General features: G+C 38.0%; 1 protein-coding gene across 1 annotated transcript; it reads left to right on the top strand.

The window, feature by feature from the left end:
- Positions 1-2,659: 2,659 nt before the first annotated feature.
- LOC110043846 (pyroglutamylated RF-amide peptide receptor-like) lies at positions 2,660-9,617 on the top strand. Its single transcript, XM_089278685.1, has 4 exons — positions 2,660-3,056; positions 5,922-6,192; positions 7,764-8,018; positions 8,646-9,617. Exons 1-4 carry the CDS (start codon positions 2,929-2,931, stop codon positions 8,991-8,993), a joined length of 1,002 nt encoding a protein of 333 aa, XP_089134811.1. The 5' UTR covers positions 2,660-2,928; the 3' UTR covers positions 8,994-9,617.
- Positions 9,618-23,478: the final 13,861 nt, after the last annotated feature.

Below are 23,478 nucleotides of genomic sequence, written 5' to 3'. Positions count from 1 at the left end.
ATATGCTTGCTGGACCATGCAAATGAATTAGCACCATTGGCAAATATCAAAATGGAACTCCAAAGGTGGCCAGGAAAGCCTAAATTATCAGGGAAGGTCTGAAACACAGTCTGTTGCCATGGTAACAAAACTGTTAAGCTCGTATTATGGAGCATATCAGCAAATTTCATCATAATAGCACTTTGAGCACTGTTGTTCCCAGGAGCCGATGGTCCAAATGTATCTGGACAATAAATTTCATAACTTGTCTGGGGGACTGGATGATCTAAATGGTAGGAGGGAGACTCTCAGAATATTGGCAAGAATGTATAACTATCTCTTTGCAGGTATTCATTAGACACTAACACTCCTAACATGATTGAGTTTGGAAAAATATATATTTATTAATTCATGATATTTTGCAATCTTCCCCTCTCCCATCTAACATGCTGACCTTTTTTAGTGCTTGAAATTGATAAGGTGCGACACTATGCCAAATCTTGGACCAGGACATGTTGCAATTCAGATAATGAGTCTGTACATATTATTTATTTATTCATTTATTTATTTGTTTATTTATTTATTTATCTATTTATTAAACAGAGATCTCTCCATCCCATCTCTATCTATCAACTGTCTATGGAAATTCCAGTTTTGATTCATCATACTTTTCTTTAAAAAGTTTGGCTAGCTCTCTAGCTAGCTGGGGTGTCAGAAAGGGAAACCCTCCCCTCCCGTCCCCCCTGCCCGCTTTTGACAGCTGGTCGCCAGCAAACCACCAGCAGATAGGCCAGCCTGGCCCTGACGGAGCCCCCCTGGATTTAAGGTCGCTAGCTACCCAATGGGCATGTTTTTGCGAAATCGCTCAGATATACAATCGATTATAAGAATGCTAATGAGATACTGACTTAAACTCTAAATTATTTACGTAGAAACAATACAAGAAAATTGCGGCATGAATGATAAAGAAAACGCTAAGGCGATAGACACGATATAAAAAGTGAAACAGTACTTGAGTAAATAGTTTTGCGTGGATCGAGTCACTCTGTTTGTTCAGTTTTGGTTAAAGTTTACAAATAAACTGAAACCTGACATTTTTTCAAAATCTCGAAATTGCTTCCAATGGTCTCCGGATCCTTTCCGTACTCATCCTTTACGCGGTTGCCGATTGTTGATCGCTTATGTTCCTCCACGCGTGGATGTAGGTGTCGACTCGTGAAGCCGACATAGTCTGCATCACACAGACCGCACTTGTAATAATAAACAAAGTGTGGTGTATTCACAATTGGAGGTTTATGGTTCCTTTTGGCTTCTCGTTATTATTACAAGTAAGAACTCCAAATAACCTAGTCTTTCTCTACAAATTATGTCACCCGCTGACTGAGTGTAACCAAGAAATAGCAATCGAAGCCAACCCGACTAAAAAATTAAAAAATTTACAGCATGGCTTTTTCGTTCACCTGTTGGTAGATTTCCGTCAGACTGATCTAGTGTTTTGAGACACTTACGCCCTACGCAGAGCGTTCTGTTCCTCGAACAGGCCAGAAAATACCGTATGGCATTAACATATTGTCAATTCATTTAGCAAGCAGCTGTTGTGTTAATCAAAATGTATAATTATAGTAAAAAGGGAGTGTTATTGCTCAAAAACATCTTTTGTTTAATGCCTTTAAGACCAACCGCCAGTATTTGATACAGCATAAGCGTCTGTGAAGATTAGTAGCCATTTTTGTGTTTAAAAGGCAGCTAGCAAGGCCTGTGGTGAATTGAACCTTTCATATTGTTGACAACACAATATCTCACCACTCTGTCAAACATTGAACTACGATTTAAGCAATCACTGAAAATGTACCAAGCAAAGGTAATATATTCGGCCGAACTTCCGTATGAAATTAATTTCGCCTATTGCTTATGTATCTCTTGACGCTACTAAGAGGCAATTTAAGAAATACGGCATTAACACGAACCTCGAATAACACAAATAAAAGGTAATAAAGGAGTTTTGAATTTTTTAGCTCTTCATTGGAGAGTCAGATTTTCCTCCAATTGACAACGAACGTTCACATGAACAAAACATAGCTACTTCCCGTGGAGATTATTTTTTTGGGAAAGGAAAAGAGTTTAATTCCGTTAGCAATACAGCAGAATGATAGACTTTCAAAACTGGGCACTGAAATTTATTCCATTGACAATTGAAAGAACTGAGTCAGACGGAGGCTAACAATTTTAAACTTAACCTGCAGGCGTGCTAAGTCTGTTAACAATGAAACTGAAACCTCACTGAGATGATGGCAGGATGCATGCAGATGGATCTAATGGCGCGTTCAAGTATGAAATAGATACGGAAGCGCATCATTTTCGTTTAACAATAAGAGTGCACAATATCGTTTAGGTCTGAACGCCTACGACAGCTGAAGTAAATATTGATTGAGCTGACTCCATTTGTTCCACTGTCGTACAATTTTAAGTTTCCAAAAAAATTTTCTTCTAAAAGGATTCGCTGTTTTTCTTTTTTCAAAAAATATGTAATTGAAACCAATTTCGAGAGCCTTAATCCGCCGGAAGAACATCAAATTCGAGAAAACAATCTTAAATCTAAATTGATAATTCGATATGAGCGTGTTGACAATGTTACTGGCGGATTGTAAATAATGTCTAGTTTATTGATATTTTTGAAAGAACAGAAGCTTGGCAAGATACATCGGTGCTCTAATGCATAATTTAGTCTTTCCCTCAAAACATCGCCGAGACACTCACATTTTTAATCACTGATCTGCGCTTGCTATGAATTCTGTCTTGGACTGACCTTCGCCGCTGCCCATCATCTGAAATCGTTTTTAACTCATATACGGATCTCACTTAAACGATTGTTACTTTTAACCGCGGTATACTTTGATTTTTTGATTTTTAGTCTGAATCAGACGTAATTACTGGCAGATTCACGGGACAATGCCGAAATACACGGAATCAGTTCCAGCTCAGATCGGCATAACCACAGCCAACTCTATCCTCGCTGTCTTAAACATCGTTGGTAATTGCCTGGTTTGCCTTGTCGTGATAAAGCACCAAGACATGAGGTGAGACGTTATTTTCTTTTGTTTTCCTAGAAAATGAAATGAATTGTCGAAAGCCATTTAGTCCAGCCGGCCCTCTCGAGTTCCTATTAAAGTGCTACAAATTTACAAATAACTGAAATGAAAACAAGAAATAAAAAAAGAAAAGAAAGAAACGCAGTTATTGCCAACGTCGTGTTTGAATTTCTGAGCGTGCGTTTTCGATACTTTCTTTTTTTGAAAACAAGGTCTTAGGTATGATAATTTACGATCAATTGCAACATAGGGTTTTCCATGCAACCTTTGATGCATTTCGCATGCATGCAATTTCTGTGTAATTGTTGAGGTCCATGACAATTGGCTTCACACTGGAAGTTAAGTTAGTTTCAAGTAAGCACTTGACTCAAGTGCACTTGGAAATCTGAAATCGCACGTTAAAAAGTTTGGCTTCACACCTGTGACAAAGTATATTACTTGAAGCATTTGGGCAGTAAAATCGGTCATACATATCACAAATGCAAATGTTCGGCAGTAAAATCGTGAAGAAATGCATATAGTTGCTTTGTTGCTAAAGAGTACATAGGAGCAACACAAAGGTACAAACAAAACCTTCTGTATTTCTCTAGAAAAGCTCATCAACGCGGATTTCGGCAACTGAGAAATTGCTATAGGGTTTTAGTTAACCGAGACATGGATGCGCTATGGAAATGCACTTCCGTGTGACTCAAGTGTAGTGTAGACCATACTGAATAATAATGACAACCAACTTTATTTGAGGGTAGCACACAACAGTAATCACTGAAATACCAGTGGCCCTCGTATAAATATTTACAGAATAAAAAGACGAGGCGTTAAAAATTAAAAATATAGAAACTGATTTTCAAATATGCAACCATTACATAAAAAACAAAAAAAAAAAAAAACCAAAAAACAAAAAAACTAAGATATGAAATACACTACAATGTTAAAAAGCAAAGCATTGGATCAAGTCTGACAATTAAAACAAGAAAATTAAAAATTAAAAATTTACATGATAAAATAATCCAATTCCTTGTAACTGTCCATAAAATGTTTAAAAATGAATTTTTGGGAGCGCACCTCGGCTTTTTTGAACTACGAACGTTTCCATGGTCACCAAGTAAAGTCTAAGTAAGTGCATTTTACCCCTTCTCACTAAAAGTAGGTTCCAAGTGCATTTAGAAGCTCTAGTGTGAAGCCAAGTAATTTTTCTCACTTCCGAATTAGCATGCACAGAAAGTGAATTGAATTCATAATTTTTTGCTTATACCCGTGTTACAAAAAGGTTTTTTTAGTTATTGATATGGGCCAGCACCTCAGTTAACATTTTATCGCCGAGCTATCTTTCGTGGCCCTTACTTTCTTAGCAATTTTACAGTCCTCTTTACTTTCAATGAATGAGCAGTCCTTGAAAAGGGAAGTCAAGGTCATTCCCCAGTATTGCATTGGGCATCCTTACTGCGCATAGTTTATGGCGTAATTAGCGCGCGTTCATCCACGCGCACATTGAAAACATCGCGGATTTTCCTTGATATTGAGTTGTGTCAGTTGAAAAATGGCTATAGCTCACTAACGGGCTCGGGCACCCCCAATTTTTTTTCCAGTCATTTTAATCAACTAATCATAAACTTTGCGTGAGAAAAGACTGATCTGATTTCTATTGTTGAAAATTGAATAAATAAGGAAAATAGCAGCTGCACTGTAGTTTTTTCTATTTTGCAGTTCGATAGCCGTGGCAAGCAATTTGGTTCCAATATTTTAACAAGGATTCAGCTGTCTGTCAAAATCAAACTTAAAAAGTTAGTTGTGTCCGACTCAAGTATTGTCTGTAGTTTGAGGCGTGTTTTCATGAGTCTGGACTCACAAAGAGTTTACAATAACTTGGAATACGCTCTTGTAATAAGCATTAAATAACGCTAGAATGGGACATTTTCGATGCCTCACTGCTCCTTAACGAGCATGGGCACCCCCTTTTTCATTTTATAAATAAAGTTCTCATATGATAAATATTCATTGGACAAAGTTTGAACCAAAATCTATGTGCAGTTTTATTTCAGGGGAATTACCTTAAGGGCTACGACGCGATCGTCAACGAGAACAATATTATTGGTTAAAAGAGGAAACGTGAGCCTGCTGCACGTCTGACACGCATTTTAGCACATACTTTTGCGGTACTCTGCACAAAAACGACGTGAAATCACCAAATTGGAGGTTTTGACGACAACGCGAGCGTACAAATAGAAGCTTTCATTCTCTATTTTTACTCTGAAACCGCTCGTACAAATATATAATATTAATACGATATTTTGCCCATCGTAAGAAACGCAGGAGATAGATTAATCTCGAAAGACCTGCGACAGTGAAAATTACATTTTGAAATGACGTTTTCGTCGATGTCGCCGTCTTGAATGGTAAAGTTTCCAGTTTATTTAAAACACTTGATTGAGGACGCAAAATGACGCTGTCGCATATGGCAGCCATTTTTCAGGATTTCAGATTCGCTGTGTCCTTCACTTTCAATTTCCCCAGGGGCAGTCATCTTCAACCTAAAAATATGCGATTCTACAACTGCCAGGGATTTAACATTCATTTTAGGTGGTCTAATACCTTACCCTTACCAACCTCCTTCCAAGGTCGGCGTACTGTATGCTTTGTATTTGTCTGCGGCAACTTGAATCGAAGTGAAAAAAGTCTTAATATACTGTACGGATCTAAAATAATTAGATGACAAAATTGATTCCATTCCTTCATCCTCAAATCAACTGGTACAAAGCAGAATAGAGCAGGCTGTTCTGAAGACGTCGGCCACAAATATTAGCCAATCTCAGCACTCGTTATATGACAGATCATGTGATTTATTTAATTTCACAGAACTTCCGTCAACTATCTTCTCATGAACCTTGCTGTTGCTGACATGCTTGTGGGACTATTCTTTACACCACAATACATCTTCATGCATATGTTTACTCATCCTGGCGGTGTGACTGGCACAGTCCTTTGCAGACTGTTGACAGGTAGCAACGTGGCCTGGGTAGGAGGTGCCACATCCGTGTTCACATTGGTTGTCATAGCAATTGAACGCTACAGTGCTGTCATGGATCCATTTGGAAATAGAGGAAGGCTTACGACACGCAGACTTAAGGTAACATGACCTGACATGAAGGGTAACTTCACATTAAGAAATTTAAGGCAAGCAGCCCTTGACGCAGCCTGCAGTGCAGGCGTACTTGTAAAAGTAGGCGACTTAATTTCATTCTCGAGCTCAGAGAAATTTGGCCACCATCTTAAAATTCAAAAGGTTTAGACCTACAGCACCATATATAGTGTCTCGCTAAAAGAAAACAGAAGTTTACTCAACGCGACGTCTTCGTAGTGTCAGATTTTAACCCATAAAAATTACAACGTTTGTCAGGTAGTTCCGTGATAATAATTGAAAGTCTTGAAGTTTCCCATTAAAATTTGCCAAAAAGATCTAGTTTTTTTACATTGCCAAAAAAGATGGATCAGATTTTCGATCTAGTTAACTCAGGAAAAGCTACTTGGATCTTGCTTGATACCCATTTTTGTAAGAAGCGTGTTGGTAGGCAGAATTCTGTGTAGAAGTCCATACTTAAAATTGATGGGTCTTGTGCTTTTGGTGCAGCTAACTGCCAAAGTGTAAGCAGACCTCCAATCCACATCAGTGCTATCATTCAGGTCAAGAGCAATACTGTCGTTCCACTTTTTTGACTTTTCACTGGTACCCTACTTGTAAAAGAGACAATTTTATCATGAACAATCCTGTTTCCTTTAAAACCTTTTATAAATAAATTAAGAAAGGATTCAGGCTTAGCTGCATCATTGGATTCATTTGCTAGGTTCATTTCTGGTGAAGATGTTTAATGCCAGATATAATTCCAATATATTTCAAAGGATTTAAAAGTTGTAAGTCGGATCAAAGTTTGATCTGATTGGCGTAATTGTAACCTTAAAGGGGCTCGGTCACGGTATTTTGAGTTATTTTGGCCACATACAAAATTACCTTTAAATGGTGGGAAACTTGAAAAAAACAGTTTAATAACATAGAAAAACACCAAAGAGATAATGATAAACCATAAAACAACAAGGATGGCGAACGATCGAGAAGATTGAGACGGATTACAAACGACGAATTTGAAAACTGAGGCTAAACTTTTCAAACGCAAACCGTGACTGAGCCCTTTTAAAAAGTGGATATCTAGAACTAGAGCCGATGCAACGAAGAGTTCATTAGTTTGTAGTGTACCAGCTCAACCAGCCTTCTTCAGTTACTCTTGTTATACCTTAAGAGGGCTGATTTGGCTGGTACACTACTAAAAAGTCGACTCTTCGTTGTATCGGCTCTATCGCTCTTGATATCCTCTTTTCGTAATATGGATAATCGATTCTTTATCACTGGATTTACTATGCTTTTCCAATGACAACTTTTCATGGTATATGCAACGTTCATTCCTTCATTACATTGTTTTTGGTATGAATATCAGTTCTAGTATCGAACCGTGATGACAGTGACGTTCCCAGAAAGTGTAGTTGTCTTGCCCTGATCCTCACTGAGCTTGGAGGGATTTTCCCTCTCCCTTCATCTTTGTTTGTACATGCTTCTTAATTGTGAACAGAGCTAAAGAGAAGTGTTTTAACGTCTTACCTGGAACACTTAACAACAGTTTGAACAGCGGACGTTCACTTTTATTCCAGGTGATCATTCCGTGTTCCTGGCTTTTTGGATTGGTGATTAATTTTCCAGGTTTTTTGGTCAAGAATTTTGACGCAAAAGCAGCTTTCTGCATCAGACGATACCCTGAGGAATGGATGGCCAAAACTTATACGCTGATTTGGTTTCTTCTATTGGCGTTTTTTCCGGTTGTGATAATGGCCGCACTTTACTCCAGAGTCGTTCATACTTTATGGTTTCATCGCCCACAGCACCATGCTTTCGACAGTCGTCAGCAGGTAAGGTTAGAGGAAGGAAAAGTGTTAGACTGCTTCAAAAGCGGATGAGGTAAGGGAACATATCCTCATGCCTCATGATACTATTTTAAGCTTCGCGCCATGCTGTGAAAGTTTTGGTCTCGTGCCCATGGTCGCACAGCCAGTGATCACAGGATCTAACCAATCAGGTGTCATTCTTAAAATAACCCCGCGTCATGACCACGGGATAAATTTAGATTGAAGAAAATTATCATTAGAAGAGACCCATTTATGGTGGATATGTTCTCTCACCTCATCCTCTCTTGCATGCTTACACAGTCAGTCAAGCAACTTGTTTCTTTAGTTAATTGTGTCATGCAGTTGAGAAAAACTGCAGAGGGAGGCATTCATTTCTCATGACTGCGTGATACCGAACGCGACTGAACAGTTACTGAACAAAAATGAACGCCCAACTTGAATAAACGAAACTTATTCGTACACGAGGTTGCGAGCGCGCCATATGACTACCGTGGTTCAGTTGACCAGTGGTTATCAATATATGTCACGGGAAATGTATTGTCACCCAACACGCTACACCTTGAATGTCCGTTTGTGATTGGATAGTTTAAAGATGTTAAAAAAAAAAAAAAAACAATTTTTGGTCACCAGGGAGTGCTAAAAGTGCGGAAGCGAGTCACCCTCATGGTCGTCACAGTTAGTGCCATATTCGCATTGTGTTGGATGTCTGGAGCAGTCACCTATCTTGTGGCTTTCTTTTCGCCCGTGTTTGGCGCTGGTGATGTTGCGTATGTCACACAATCTACAGTGGTCATGTTTAATTCCGCTGTCAACCCAATTGTGTATGCTTTGATCAATCAACAGTTCAGCAAGAAGATCAAGTACATGATGTGCTGTAGATGTCGCCCTGGGATACACCCTGTTAGAGAAGAGCGGAACTTGGACGATCTCAACCCAAGCGTAGTGCCAGTGCCAGAAACAGAGGAGACCCAGTTGTAGCAGACTTAGTAAAATTGACACCATCGCGAGAAATTTGACAAAAGTACCGCCGGAGCAATTTACAATCTTGCTCCCAGAGGGCCTCATCCCAAACGAAAGGAAACGATACATGGAATAAGTCAATGACAAACTTAATGACTGCATTCATCGGTTGCGCTTACACAACACCATTTCCTGTGTAATTTCCACTAAACGGCTAGTTCCGCCAATCACAGGTACGGTAGTGACATTGAAGTCGATAACTGAGAAATGACAAAACAGCCCAGAAAATTAACGATTATTCTTTGAAACTCATGGAACATTGTTTTAGTTAAGGTATAACCAGCGTGACGTGCCTCGTTAGTTACCAGGTCACTTTTAGAAGATCATTATTTGTAAAACTCTCTTTAAGTGGACTGATCATAAAATAAAGCCCTGAACATCCAAGCTTTCAACGTGTTGTAGTGTCGAAGAGAGTGTGTAGAGAGCGAAGAGAGAGCAAAGCTCAATGAGTTTGGTGAAACATTTAAGAATTATCAAGCTAATTAAATGACTAAGTCGATTATAGATGAGAGAGGTGGGATTGCAACCAAAACTCATCACCCAATCAGATTCCGTCCGTGCCAAACTTTTTACGCGAAAATAGATTATTACTATACTTTTACTTTGACCTTAGTTTTGAAATATTTTCACACTTCTTTCACGCATATATATCTCATCGACTGTTATAGTATTACTAGCGATATGACATCTGCAAGAACGCTTACAGGACAGGACTCCTGACTGTGTTCCACTAACAAGCAGTCTTCCCCAGCAACGTTGGTTTTATCATCATCATCATCATCATCATCATCATCATCATCATCATCATCATCGTCATCTTCTTTTTCTTCATTATAGTTATTATTATTATTATAGATCAATTAACTTTACTATATTAACAACTTAACATTTGTCGTTCAGAATCAATCTTAACGAGTCGACGCCAACAAGATTAACTTACGCCGTTTTCTGTAAGGTCGGATTGCTTACCTGTTAGTATTTCAAACAAATTCCGCCTGAAAAATGCTAAATTTTAGATTTTAAAGCTTTTCTTGTCGTGCACTAGTAACAGAGTCTATTTATAATCTCCACCTTTCTGTTGTTTTGTAAAAGTGTTCACCTATTGTATAGTAGCTATCATATTTCAAACAGTCATGTATGTTTATTTCAAATCAGGGTAACTATGTAAATTCGCATTTGGCAGTTTTATCTGATGAGTGCTGCACACAAATTGTGTAGTCCAAACTAAATAATAATAAAATGCAAAGTCAAATCTACAATTGATCAGTTTGTCATCTGTTATTTTATATATCTATTTATAATATAGATAGGATCCTGCGCATGTTCTGATTCGTCAAAAACCCATGTTTTATCAGAGTATAAAACATAGAAAAAGCGTGCTTTATTGTTTTTGGCCACATTACTTCTATATCATAAAGCAAATGAAGAAGCTTAAGCCATGTACTACACTGTGATAAAACACTCCGGACATTTGAGAACACTCAAGAAATGTAGAAACACTCACCATTGCGAACATCCAAATCACTCCTTGAAAGTTAAGTCAAAGGGAGTCTGCCTCAAATTTTGGACAGTAGCTAGTTTATCATCCATATCCATATCTGCAAATTTTTATTTCGAAATATATTTTCTCTGAGAGCGATTTTTGTACAATCACTCCACGATTCTTTAATCCTGTTTCGAAAATGTTCTGTAAGTTTTTACTGCGATTGAATATGGCAACACAGTTTTTTTTAGCATTTTGTGTCCAGAAACTGAGAAGCAAATTGAATTAACAAGAAACAAAGTTCGCTTTAAATTGTAGCTTTCAAAATGTGATTTGGATGCTTGCACTTAAACGTCTGGAAAAATTTGACAATTTATTTGAAAGTCCTTGGTATAGTTTGATAGCCACCTTTATATTAAGTTTTAATTTGATATGGGGTTTACATGTACATTGTCTACATATTAAACTGGACGTGCGACATCCATTGTGTGTGAGACACCTCTTAAGATATATAGTAATCTTAAGAGGGTTCCAATTATTGAAACAAATACTGAAGTTAAATATGCAAAATAACAATTCATTAATTCATCTTTAAAGGGAACAAAGGGAGTACATGCATTTCTACTGCACATTTTATCTTATTAGTAAATGTTTTTCTGCGAGTGTTAGAAACATGACTATTTTGTGTCTTTGAAGCAAAGCCTTATCAGCAATCCATGTACTTTGTTGTTCCTCTATGTGCATACCTGCTGCAGTGGATTGAGTCAATCAAGTTGATCTTTTGTGTATGTTGACAAAAATCTGTTAACTGACTGAGACAAGCTACTACTTGTAGCCATGCCAGAACAATTCGAGACCACGGGTTTGTTTTACATCCTGGCCAAGTTTCTTCAATTTTTAAAGGGTGATAATCTTTAAACAACAAAGGGGTGTTTTTTTCAGAAGTGTATCTACAGAGGTATCAGTTGGTTATATTAGTAGTTGCTTTAGTTGACTTGAAAAGTCTGAATTAAGGGTACTTTTACAATTAACGTAATTTTTCCTAAGTTAGATGCAATGAGTTGCTGTTCCATTTTAAACTTATACATTGATGATTGTATATTCGTAAACTGTACTTAGCGTCTTATTGAGTCTGTTTTATTACATTTTACAATAAATGATTACGTGACTGTAACTTGTGGCTTGCGTTTAATTTTTTCATTGGAGAAGATAAAAGAAGTTGAAAGAGAAATGTTCCAGCTATGTAACTACTTACCGGCTTGCTATATTACTTTAACTGAAGTTACACGAGTACTTCATTTCAAACAAAGTGCTTGAGCTTAGTGCAGTGCTGAACAGAACAAAATGCGGACGATATTGGGCTTGCATTTACTTGGCTTTGATGTCCATAAAGCTCTATGAAAGGATGCCTTTACAGCGCTTTGAAAGGGCATTACGGACATAGTAAAGTACAGCTTTACGCGACGTGTCCATAAAGCCGTATGAAAGGATGCCTTTACAGTGCTTTGAAAAAACTTTACGGACATAGTAAAGTACGGCTTCACGCAACTTTACGATGCGATAAAGTTCCGTAAATGTATCCCCTTATGCGTCTTTACAGAAGCCCGTAAAGACGCTTAAAGTTCAACTTAACGATTTCGTAAAGATCCGTAGAGTTCCGTAAATACGAGCTTTACGGCAGCTTTACGGCAGCTTTACGGAACAGTAAAGTTGCTATTTCGTGCTGTGAGACGCTAACGCCATTCTCCGTCAACACGAACACATCATTCTCTCCGAGAACAGAATACTGGATGGGGGCCTGGGTCCAGTTGACAGTTTTATTGATGCGCCAGTATACTGATACCTGGGAGACTGGGGTGACATTACAAGAATATCCATGTAGTCGCCAAGCCTGCAAAGGCCGTTGTTCAATGATGCCGTCTGAGGAAGAAGTTAAGTTGAAAAATTTCAAACGCCCTTTTTTCGAGAACTGGAGCGATATTATGGAATCAAATTTCTCCAGACTGGAGAGATATATCTGAACTAATCTTTTAAGAAAAAAATTTGCGGATTTTTATTTGAGACTCTTTCAGATAGGAATGACTATGTTGAAGTCGACACCCTGACTCAAATTCTTAAATTTAGTGCCTGATTCATGTCAAACCATCGTTTAGCTTATCTCTAGTTAGTCATAGCTCCTAGTATCAATCAAAATATGTAAATGTACTTGTACTAAACGGTTTCGTATATCTTTGTCTAAGTAGTTGAATAGTAATCTTATTGTATAAATATAGATGTGGCCCGCTTCGATTAGATTAGACTACCTGAAGGTTCACGCTGTTATCATAGTCAAGCTTTTTAACTTAATTACTTTTGATAATAAAATGTTAAGAGTAAAGTGTGTATATTTTTGTAAAATTGTAAATGTATGAGTAATAAATAAAGTTGTTGTTGTTGTCCATTGATACTAAAAGCCCTGGGAACGAGTTTGGGTCGATTTTTGTCATAAATTGCATCATCGTAAGGCCATGCCCCCTTTGTTTTCGTTTATTGTCGAATGCGTTGGGTCGGTCGGTCAGAAAAGGAAGAAAAAAAAAGCAAAAATAAACTTGGAAGAGGAGTCTGGAGCTAGGATGTCCGGTACCTCAGTATAATATCCGTGGAGCCCGAAAACAACAAGGTGTGGTTACAAAGCCAACATCGCGGCAATGGAGGAAGGAAAAAGTCGACGTCGTTGTTAAAATCAAACGAGAACAGGGAAAACTAAAATTCTGTAGAAAAAAAATTGCTTATGTTCCAGATTAAAGTGACAATTGTTTGAAATAATGTGTCATTGCCTTCATTGCCCTCTGCGTAACTTGTTTTTTTTTTTTTTTGGAAAACGCGAAAAATCTGGGTCGGTCTGACGACGCTAAACAGAGAAAAAAAAGGGGATGGCTTAAGTAATGAAGAACAAATTCTGATGCTGGTTGTGTGTTAAAAAGTTATCGGAAAAGTAAAATCTGCCATAAGCACTGCGTAAGCTTCAATTTCTACCGCCTAGCTCTAACCATCGGGATCCTTTATTTCCCTATGACGGTAACTTAGAGCAAATAGCAAAATTCCATCTTTCCCGTAATTGGTATCGATAAAAAATCTATCTTTCCTTCGAAACAAATTAAAGCTATAACCCAAAGCCATTTCCGCCGCTTTAAAACCATAAAATCTAAGATCCAAGACTCAAAATACCATTAGTTCAGCCAGGTTGGCTGTCTATAATAAAATGCTTTGGAACGATTAGGAGAGTTCAGCTTCCATCTTTACATGCATAGAGGTTATCGGTAGGATAGTCCATTTTAGGTAGACCTTTCGCTTAAAATTAAAGTTACTGTAACTTTGCCGGAGAAAATCCGTGTATCATTATGCGCACCATGTTTATTTCGCTTGTATTTCCCGCGTGAAGGAATTAATCTCTTTAGCCGACTGACAAGGCTATCGCCGAAGTTATCAAGATCAATTCGCAGAAAAAGTCTTGACAAAACGTTTTCCACAGGTTTTTCCGCAGACTGAAGCAGAGGGACAGTTAAGCACTGCAGGTTTCTGTAATCGCAAACTAAAGCCTCAACTGCAAATAGTGACTTAATTTAAAAGCAAAATGTCTCACCATGTTCTGTGTTGGATCTCTGACTTCCACAGATCGTTCAGCTCCCTGGCATCCCGAGGGTGCGCTATCAGAGTAGACTAAACTGTTATAATTCCCTGCACTGGCATACGCGTGAAAAATAGTCTTCTGCTTATTGGTTAAATTTTCGACGGGATTCGAGTCTTTAAAATTCACGCTGTAGTCGACTGTGCAGGAGTCTGAAATGGTAAGCTTAAACGTCTGATTTGTCCTCAGCAGGGTGGACGTACGCGTTATGTTTAATTTGAAGAACGCTGCATTACAAAATAAACAGAGCAATGCATGATTTCAGTTTATACTTGCAAGTACAGTATGCTATTTCTGACAAGTCTGCCTTTATATTAACCAAATAAAATATGGAGCGGTTTTCATTAAGTGCCATGTTAAAAAATCAGTTAACCACCGAAGTTACCGGCCAAACCTATGACCAAACAAAAAAATGGCACGCGACGAAAGAAGAAAGTCGATAAACGTCCAGACATCTTTAACTAAACAGAGAGCGGAAAAACTCTTCTGGGGTAGGCCACCGAGAAACGATTTCGGCCGCGTAAACAGTTTCGCTCCTTCGTTTCTTAGGTCACCGAGGATGCTGACCAGCTGACCATACTGTGTATTCAGTCTTTTTATTTCTAGTGTAAGTCACACGAAACTTATATTGTTCCGGCGTAAATTCTCAATTACCGTTAAACCGGGGTACCTTATATTAAGGGGGAATTTTTAAAAGTGTACCAAGCCAAAAGACTTTGCATATTAATTCAGATCGAAATTAACGAGCTTAGTTAATGAACTTGTGCTCTCAGTTTATCGCTTAACTTGAAACAAGTTTCTGAAACGCGGTAATGACTAGGTTCTTTAAATTGATCTTACGCGATAAATTTTTAATGAATGAAGCACTCAAATTACTCCTTTCCAATTAAGCTGTAGGAATATATCCTTCATTAACGCTGTGTGTGACTCTTTAGATCGCCTCAGTAGCTCACACTAACTTTAAATTATGACTTTGATGATTTCATCCACAAGTTGTAATTGATAAAATTTCATACTTTCTGACGCAATTTGGCACCGGGCGTGGAATATTGTCAATTGAGGGAAGTTTGGATAGATTTTAACAGAAAAGCCTAAGAACGAATAGTGGTAAAAACCCGGCGAGGTTTCGTATGCCGTCAGTTTTCCTAACTCTCCTCGCGATTCCCATTTTTTTCAGTGGTTCAGTTGCATCAGGAAGTGACCATTACATGAGAAAAATGAGAACGCCTGATTACTCGTGCAGGCCTTTAAGGTCGCACGAGTTAATATATATGGGATATTGACCAAGCGTGAGGTCAAGATGGCTGGATATTGACCAAGTTCTTTTTTTGCGTGTTTATGGACCTCGACTCCATCTCGGTCCATAAACACGCAAAAAAAAGAACGAGGCCAATATCAAGCCATCTTGGCCGAACAAGCTTGGTCAATAAAGGATTTATTATATGGCTTTCAGGGAAATATTTCTTGCGGGACACGGCGGGTAGTCCCGAGCGGGCAAGATAGCTCCATCTTGCCCGCTCGGGTAACCAATCACAGCGCAGGATTTGATTCTTCTTGCCCACTCACGGAGCTAGCCATATAATAAATATGGGATATTGACCAAGCGTGAGGTCAAGATGGCTGGATATTGACCAAGTTCTTTTTCTGCGTGTTTATGGACCGAGACGGAGTCGAGGTCCATAAACACGCAAAAAAAGAACGAGGCCAATATCCAGCCATCTTGGCCGAACAAGCTTGGTCAATAAAGGATTTATTATACGGCTTTCGGGGAAATTTTTCTTGCGGGACACGGCGGGTAGTCCCGAGCGGGCAAGATAGCTCCATCTTGCCCGCCCGCTCGTGTAACCAATCACAGCGCAGGATTTGATTCTTCTTGCCCGCTCACGGAGCTAGCCATATAATAATTAACAATTATTCCATGAAACCGCGTTGGATATGAAGTGATAAATAACCAACGAGCGCGTAGCGCGAGTTGGTTATGATCACTTCATATCCAACAAGGTCGAATGGAATAATTGTTTTAGTATATTCTTAATCGGGTTTTTGCCGCCGATTTTTATTTCAACAATTTTACAGAGCGGAAAATTTTTAAACTTGGCGCACTGTTTTCCATATAAGGTAAAACTCCGACTAATGGCTCATAGTCGGAGTTTTTGAGCCAATCAGAGAGCTAGAAATGCAATAGTCGGAGCTGAGAATATACTAAATAGATTTAGTCAAGCCTAAAAGCAGAGCTCCTAGACCGGGATGTTTAAAGCCTGATTAAGCTAACACAGGATAAGCGAGAATTTTTATTTGAGTTTTGTAAGGTTGTTGAGTTTCTGTGAGGTTTTCTGTTGTTATTATTTGGCCTTCTGTTTTGAGCGGTTTTCCCTACAAACCCATGTACTCCCGAGCCTGGGATCATAAACGGCAAAGCCGAGAGAAAGTCGCCCAACGGAAGGATGTGGAGTGAAAGAAATTGTGCTGATAAGTTCTCGCCAGCGAGCTTATAAGAATTCCAGAAAAGGCAAAAGATATAAAAGCAAGGACACCCTTCTTTGCAATGCACCCTTCATTTAAAACCCTATTGCATTCTTCGTGCAAAGCCTTTCTGAAGAGTTTCAAATCAGTAGCAGGGTCACAATTAAGTTATTTATTTATTGTTTGTTTTTGGGTTTTGTTTCTACTTTGCTATATTATTTTGGCCAAGCAAAAGAAACGAAATATCCTGTTTATCCTATGCAGAAAGCTACAATAGGTGGCTTTCTAACACGTTTATTTCTGACTTAGATTTATGTTTCTCTATTTTAACTTTACTTGTTACCCGTTAGCTAGGAGGGCATCCAAATAAAACTCTGCTTCTTTTCTTCAAGCAGTATATATATAATATTTCGCTATAATCGTACAGAGGTTCAAGCCAAGACGACGAGCGAACTCATCAGTCAAGCCATATTAATTCTAATACTTTTCTCTCATTCATCAGTCACGATGTAAACACCAGACTTTGCAAAGAGGGAAAGCTCTGAAACCTAAATGTATTTTTAATTTCCCCTGTTTATTTTGATTTTGTTTTGACAGGTCTTTTTAGGGTTGTAGTGAAACACTGTGAATGTAAAAGTTTTGTTTCATCCCGTTTTCGTGACTTGTTGATCAGTTATCTGCACGGTGCAATCCGATCATATATACTGCTAAAGAAATAACGGAAGTAAGATGATTCGAAAGACATGCAAGGCCAGTTAAAGTTTATAGCGATAATTCAGTTTTGTTTTACTGAGTTCCAGACGACGTAAATTTTAAAATTGCAAATCGTGCGCCATGAAAGAAATTAAGGTTTCGTGAAATTTGTATCGGCAATCATACGGTTTCGAGTTCAGTTTGGAATTAATTTGCACGAGTGAGTTTTTCAAAAAGCTGAAATTACACGAGCCGCTTCGGCGAGTGCAATTTCAGGTGTTTGAAAAACTCACAAGTGCAAATTAATTCCAAATTGAACGAGAAAAACCGTATGACTACTTATTAATAATATAAAATTGAAAACATTCGCGTGGAGGAAGTGACGGGAGATCTTTCTGAAAGGCATTTTTTCTCATTCAAGAAAACTTTTTTCAAAGTTTCCGCACAAAATATTCGTCATTATTTTACGTGATATCATTTGCTTGGAAAATTTTCTATTGTCTTTCAGCCAATCATAACCGAGAATTACGATGTGGAATCTGCACTAGTGTTACACTTTTTGTACCGGTGTTACACTTTTTGCACTGGTGTTACACTTGAACTGCACTGCTCTCAGCGAATCAGAATCGAGTAATTTTTTCCTGTATATTATTAGTATAGGTAATCATATGGTTGCGAGTTCAATTTGGAATTAATCTGCATGAGTGAGTTTCCAGAAAGCTGAAAATGCACGAGCCGCTTCGGCGAGAAACACGGTATGATTACTTGTTAATAATAAAAACATGAAAAAAAATTGCGTGGAGGAAGTGCCGGAAGATCTTTCTTGGAGCCATTTTTTCTCATTCGCGAAAACGTTTTTCAAAGTTTCCGCACAAAATTTTCGTCATCATTTCACGTGATACCATTGGCTTAGAAAATTTCCTATTTTCTCTCAGCTAATCATAATTCAGAATTATGATGTGTAATTTGCACTGGTGTTACACTTTTTGCACTGATGTTACACTTGAACTGCACTGCTTTCAGCCAATCGGAATCGAGTAATTTTTTCATGTACATTATTAGTAGAGGTAATCATGTTGATGATTTAGTGTAGGTTTTTCCCATTGAATATAAATAGCTTCTTTTATCTTAAGCTGGAAGGTGGTGGAAGCGTGATCTAGGATACTGAAACAGTCAGTGGAGCATGAAGTGCGGCATTGCTGAGAATTTTGTAAGTGTCTAAAAATGTGAGAGGCCCTATCACTGAACATGTGCTCACGTACGCGCGTGGAAAAATGCTGAGTGGTTTCGCCGACATAGCGGGCATTACAGCCCGCACACAAAAACTTGTATACCACACCCGCACGGAGCCCACGAGGGATAGGATCTTTCACACCAAACATGTTGTACTAATTTTTTAGTTGACTTTCCATTGTGTTGACATTTCCCTAAGATCATAGTGGTTATACTGGAAAAGAAAGGAATATAGTGTTTGTAAAGTACATTTCGCTGTATCATACATAATATACTTAAGCGCACGATGTAAGTTGGGAAGTTGATTATTAAAGCAGCATGGCGGACTTCTAGATTTGATTCGTGTGTTGTGTCCGTTTATTGCAATCCAGTTCTATCGGTTGTGGAACGTGACAGTTAGGTTCACATACATCAAATTAACGCTAAATTTCGAGAAGCCTGAGAATGTGCGCCTAACTTTTTTAAGAGAACTTCCTGCAATACAAACGTCTCAACATTTCCAGCGTTTCCAGTCATTGTTAGCTAGTTGTTATCATGTTGTTGCTCCGTAAATGGATCTAGAGAGGGAAGACTCCTATGGATGCTGATATAGAGATGACCATGCAACGGGAGGACGAACGGGCCATGAAAATCCTAAGAAGAAAGGCTGAAGAAGTTAGCTATCTCCTTGGGGAAACGGATCAGTCTGAGGACCAGTCGAAAGACATTTTGAACTCAATTCTTAAAGAAGAACTACCTGATGGTGATTCCGAGGTATTGATAGTGGAGTTGTGAGCAGATAAGGTTTTGTTATTGAAATAAAGGTGCTGTAAAACAACAATGATGCAAAATAGTGTGATTTTAAAAATGAACATCAACGTAAATTAAGACGCATTAAATTAACACCATTTTTTTAAAATCGCCTTAATAAAGTGCTTCGTTAATTTCCTGTAATTAATTAATTAGTATACTTTTCTCATTCGCGTAAAATTCACTTCATGACCTGATTTATCAAAGCGGCAAACACTCAGTTGGTTATTTAGGTTCCCTGGAGCTGGGAGATTCCCAAGACCCTATATACGCCCGTTGCATGTACATTTCACTCTTCTTGCAAGTCTTCTCTACTCAACAGCTAAAGCAAGTTTCTCCACCCACCTGCCCTTCAGCGCAGCTAGCAAATCTCTTCTCCCAATCTCAATCTTAGTTTCATTTAAGCTGCGAGTTCCTGTTGTTGAAGTTTCGGCAATGTGAACATCATTCTGAACAATCCAAACACTACTTCGGTCCTTTGACTTTTACCAAGCCAAGACAAACTCGAGTATTTAGAGCTTGTTTTCCTACATTTTTATTAATTCGAAGATGCGGAGTTTTCCTTGACAATTTTAGAAACCAGATGTTTTCGTTCCACTGTCGCTGACATGATTGTGGCGAGTTTTTCTCCAGCCAACTGGATCCTATGTTTTCCCTCACCGTGCAGTTTGAGAACTTTGTACAGTAGTCAATCACAAATAAAAGATGTTTTAGCGCCCAAGCTGTTGTCGACTAGATGTTATAAAAGAATTGTTGCATACTTTTAACTGTGTGTATATCAAGTTATGAATGTACTTGGGAAGTTTGGAGAGCACTCAAGAAGCTATAGTTGCTCGATGCGCAGGTGAATGCAACTCTTACGCTTCTCTCGTGCTCTTCAAACTTCCCGGGTGTATCCATAACACGATATACACACGCAAAGCATTAAACAATTGTTTAATTGACAGACCACGTATGAAGTATGTAACAACCGACTTTTTGCTCGAAATACTGAACCAAATTTCAACTCGAGGAAAGTTTGAGCTTAACCTTATTTACTTACTAATAATCTTATCCTCTTCACAAATAAAACATGATTTAGCTTCGAAGTTGTTGTCGCTCTGCTGTAAAAGAATTGGTCCAGACTTTTAGCGGTGCATATATCGAGTTAAAGATGCACTCGAAAAGCGGCATTATTGCTTTGAAAATCGTGAAAATATAAATATACAAGAACGGTGAATTTTAGGTGCAAATTTCGGTGCATCAAAATATTTGTACAAATCTAACATCGTTTTTCGCTCATCAGTCAAAATGAGAATTTTAAAGTATTAACTTTTTTAGTAACAGCTGAAAGGAAGTCGAAACGAAATTGGCGTCTTCCAAGTTGGATGCCTTGTCTGTCTGCGTTGACTATTGAGAGGATCTGGGCGGAAGTCGTGATACTGAACAAAAAAAAAAAATTCTTAGAACGTTAAATAAAATATATATATATCCTCAAAATCACAAAAAAAAAAATTAAGTATAATAGGTCTGGTAAAACATACACGAATGTTACAGAACTGAACTTTATTATTTTGTTTTTATATTTCGTGCTCTGCCAGCATGTTTTAGTTACGTCAGTGGTGTGATGTTTGTTTCTTGAGTTCAGACAGTTCAGCCAATTGTTATTCAACGGCATAGCATATCGACAGTTTGTTTACACGAAGATATTTAGTTCAGAATTAATGCAATTTTACTGTTCTCCCGTCTTGGACGTTCAATCGACTTCCCGACAATGCTGTTTGTTTTGTTTTGTTTTTTGGTTTTTATTAGCAACGCAGTTTAGAGACTCAGATACTTTTTTTTAACACAGAAATCGCCTCTTGGATTTGTAGTGTAAAGATCTCATGCGGAAAATTCAATTTGAAGCGTGATGTTTGTCTTTTTGTCTCAGACAACTGAAAAGCGAAACGGAAAAAAATATTCACCTAATTACTATTTAAGGCCAGAGCATTTTGACATATTGTTTACATTTAATTCATCTTACAGTTTGCAGTGACTGTTCCTCTTTAGCTCTGAGACCAATCACTAAGAAGTTTCTTCTTTACAAGGTAGGCTTAATGACTTTCTAAACTTTTTTGCTGATTCTTTATATTACACTGTAATAGTCGAACAATTTGGCCCAGTGTTAAGATGGTTACTGTTAAAAATATCGTATTAAATTCAAAGTGGAAACCGAGAGAAAGTTTTGCACTCATTTTTGAGTTAATTCGTTTCCACTATTTCTTTTTTTCTTTCAATGCTGTTAAAGCAGACATGTACAGTGGCAATATACCAGTGAAAATAAAGTCTTATGAATTAAAAGCGGCCCATGTTTAAAGCATCACAGTTAATGGGACGCGTATCTTCTGCGTTACAGTTATTTTACTGTTTTGGAGAAAGCTTTAAGTTTACGTCTCGCTTAACTGTCCAACATTTGAAAACACAACCGAATTCGAACGGCAAGTCTTCTGTGATCTGCTGGTAAGGGCAAATATTTTATGCAGTTCTTTACAAAAATAGAGAAACAGCTGAAGCTCTCGATTAATAGAATTCTTGCAAGCTGCTACAAAATTGAGCATGGTATTGCGGGCGTTCCAGTAATTAGAAATTCAAAACTTTAAAGTTTCAAATACAGTTTACATCAAATTCGTCGAGGCTGTAGCCCAAAATATTATAAAGAAATCTTTGGCAACATTTTCCTTTACCGCCGAAGACAAGAAAGTTATGGCTATCTCGCGAATGATGAGAACAATTATAGGCCAAGGAAACGATGACAAAGGTGGGCTTAAACTGTTGTATAAATTCCGGGTAGTAGCAGTTAGAAAATTATCGAGGTCTGTAACTTTCAGTTGAAAAGGCCTTTTAAACGAAGACAAACATTCAGGAAGATTAAGCAAAGAAAAAGCCTTAAAAACAAGCGTCATATAGTCTGAGGCTGGCGAAATGAGAAAATTTAGCGAGTCGAGTATTATTGGAAATAAAGTAAGCTACATTCAATGATCCACAGTTAGTTACGGAAAAAGGCCTGTGTTTTTGTTCTTGACACAGATTATAAGAGATTCGTCGTCGAGCTCCAATGTTAAACCATAAAGTACAGTCGCGAATACGCATCAATTCAACATGAAACATTAAGCCCGGCGTTTAGTTCATGATCAATAGAATTATTCATTCGCTTCAAATCTGAATATTTTACCGAAAAGAACGGAAGGATTCTACATTTCAATATTCTCAGTTTAAAGCAAGAAAAATACTGAAGTGAACGCCTAACGACCGTGTTGCGTCTTGAGGTTGTGCAGTAGGGTAGCAGTATTTTAGAGCAGAGTTGTATTGTCCTCAACTGCTTAAAATTAAAATGCGTCAATTTCCCACGACTCAATATCACATAAGTGGAGGCAAAATTGTCAATTTTTTATACGTAACCACATGATCTCTTTGCAGGGTGACTGTTTTCCACTGCTGAGTTGCTTGTAAGACCCACTCACCAGGAACTGAAGTTTTCTATTGGCAAGGTAGGTTAAAGACACATTGAATTCTTACTGATAATTGTTATTGTAAGTATATCCTGTTTAGTGAAGAAGAAACATCAAGAAAAAAGAAAAATGCTCAATGCTATAATGAGAGCTCTTCAAAATCGTTATTGAAGACCAAAGTGAGGAAAGGAAATATTTAAACAATTCTCGGTGAATACAGTCACTTTTATGTTTTAAAGCAAATTTAGTTTTAACTAGCCATCAATTTTATTTTGGCTCCAAAAAGCAGTCTTCGAGGCAGTAGACTCAAGGTTTTCCGAAAGGTAGACAGTTAAGGGATAACAGTGAAAAGCTATTATTCAGGGCCACCACAATATAATAGTCGACACTGAACAGAGAGTTAGTAATTCGCCAAAGTGAAATTAGAGCATTTAACATTCCTGAATAACTTTAAATTTCTAAGGCAGCTGAGAGGAAGTCTTAAAGGAAAAGAAATGTTGAATAATTTGGGTTTTTTTTTAATAAGATAATCCATCGGCAGAATAGTTACGCTCCGAAATCCGTTTTGTACGAGCGAAGTAACGCTGTCACTACATTTGGCCAAAGCTTCACAGCGTTCAGTCAGCGAACGTTCTTACAGTTCAG

This window comes from Orbicella faveolata, unplaced genomic scaffold, assembly GCF_042242905.1.
Source record: "Orbicella faveolata isolate gen_17 unplaced genomic scaffold, um_ofav_v1 contig_46, whole genome shotgun sequence".
Taxonomy (NCBI): Eukaryota; Metazoa; Cnidaria; class Anthozoa; order Scleractinia; family Merulinidae; genus Orbicella; species Orbicella faveolata.
The sequence above is the reverse complement of the archived record's forward strand: the minus strand, read 5'-3'. Positions and strand labels throughout refer to the sequence as shown.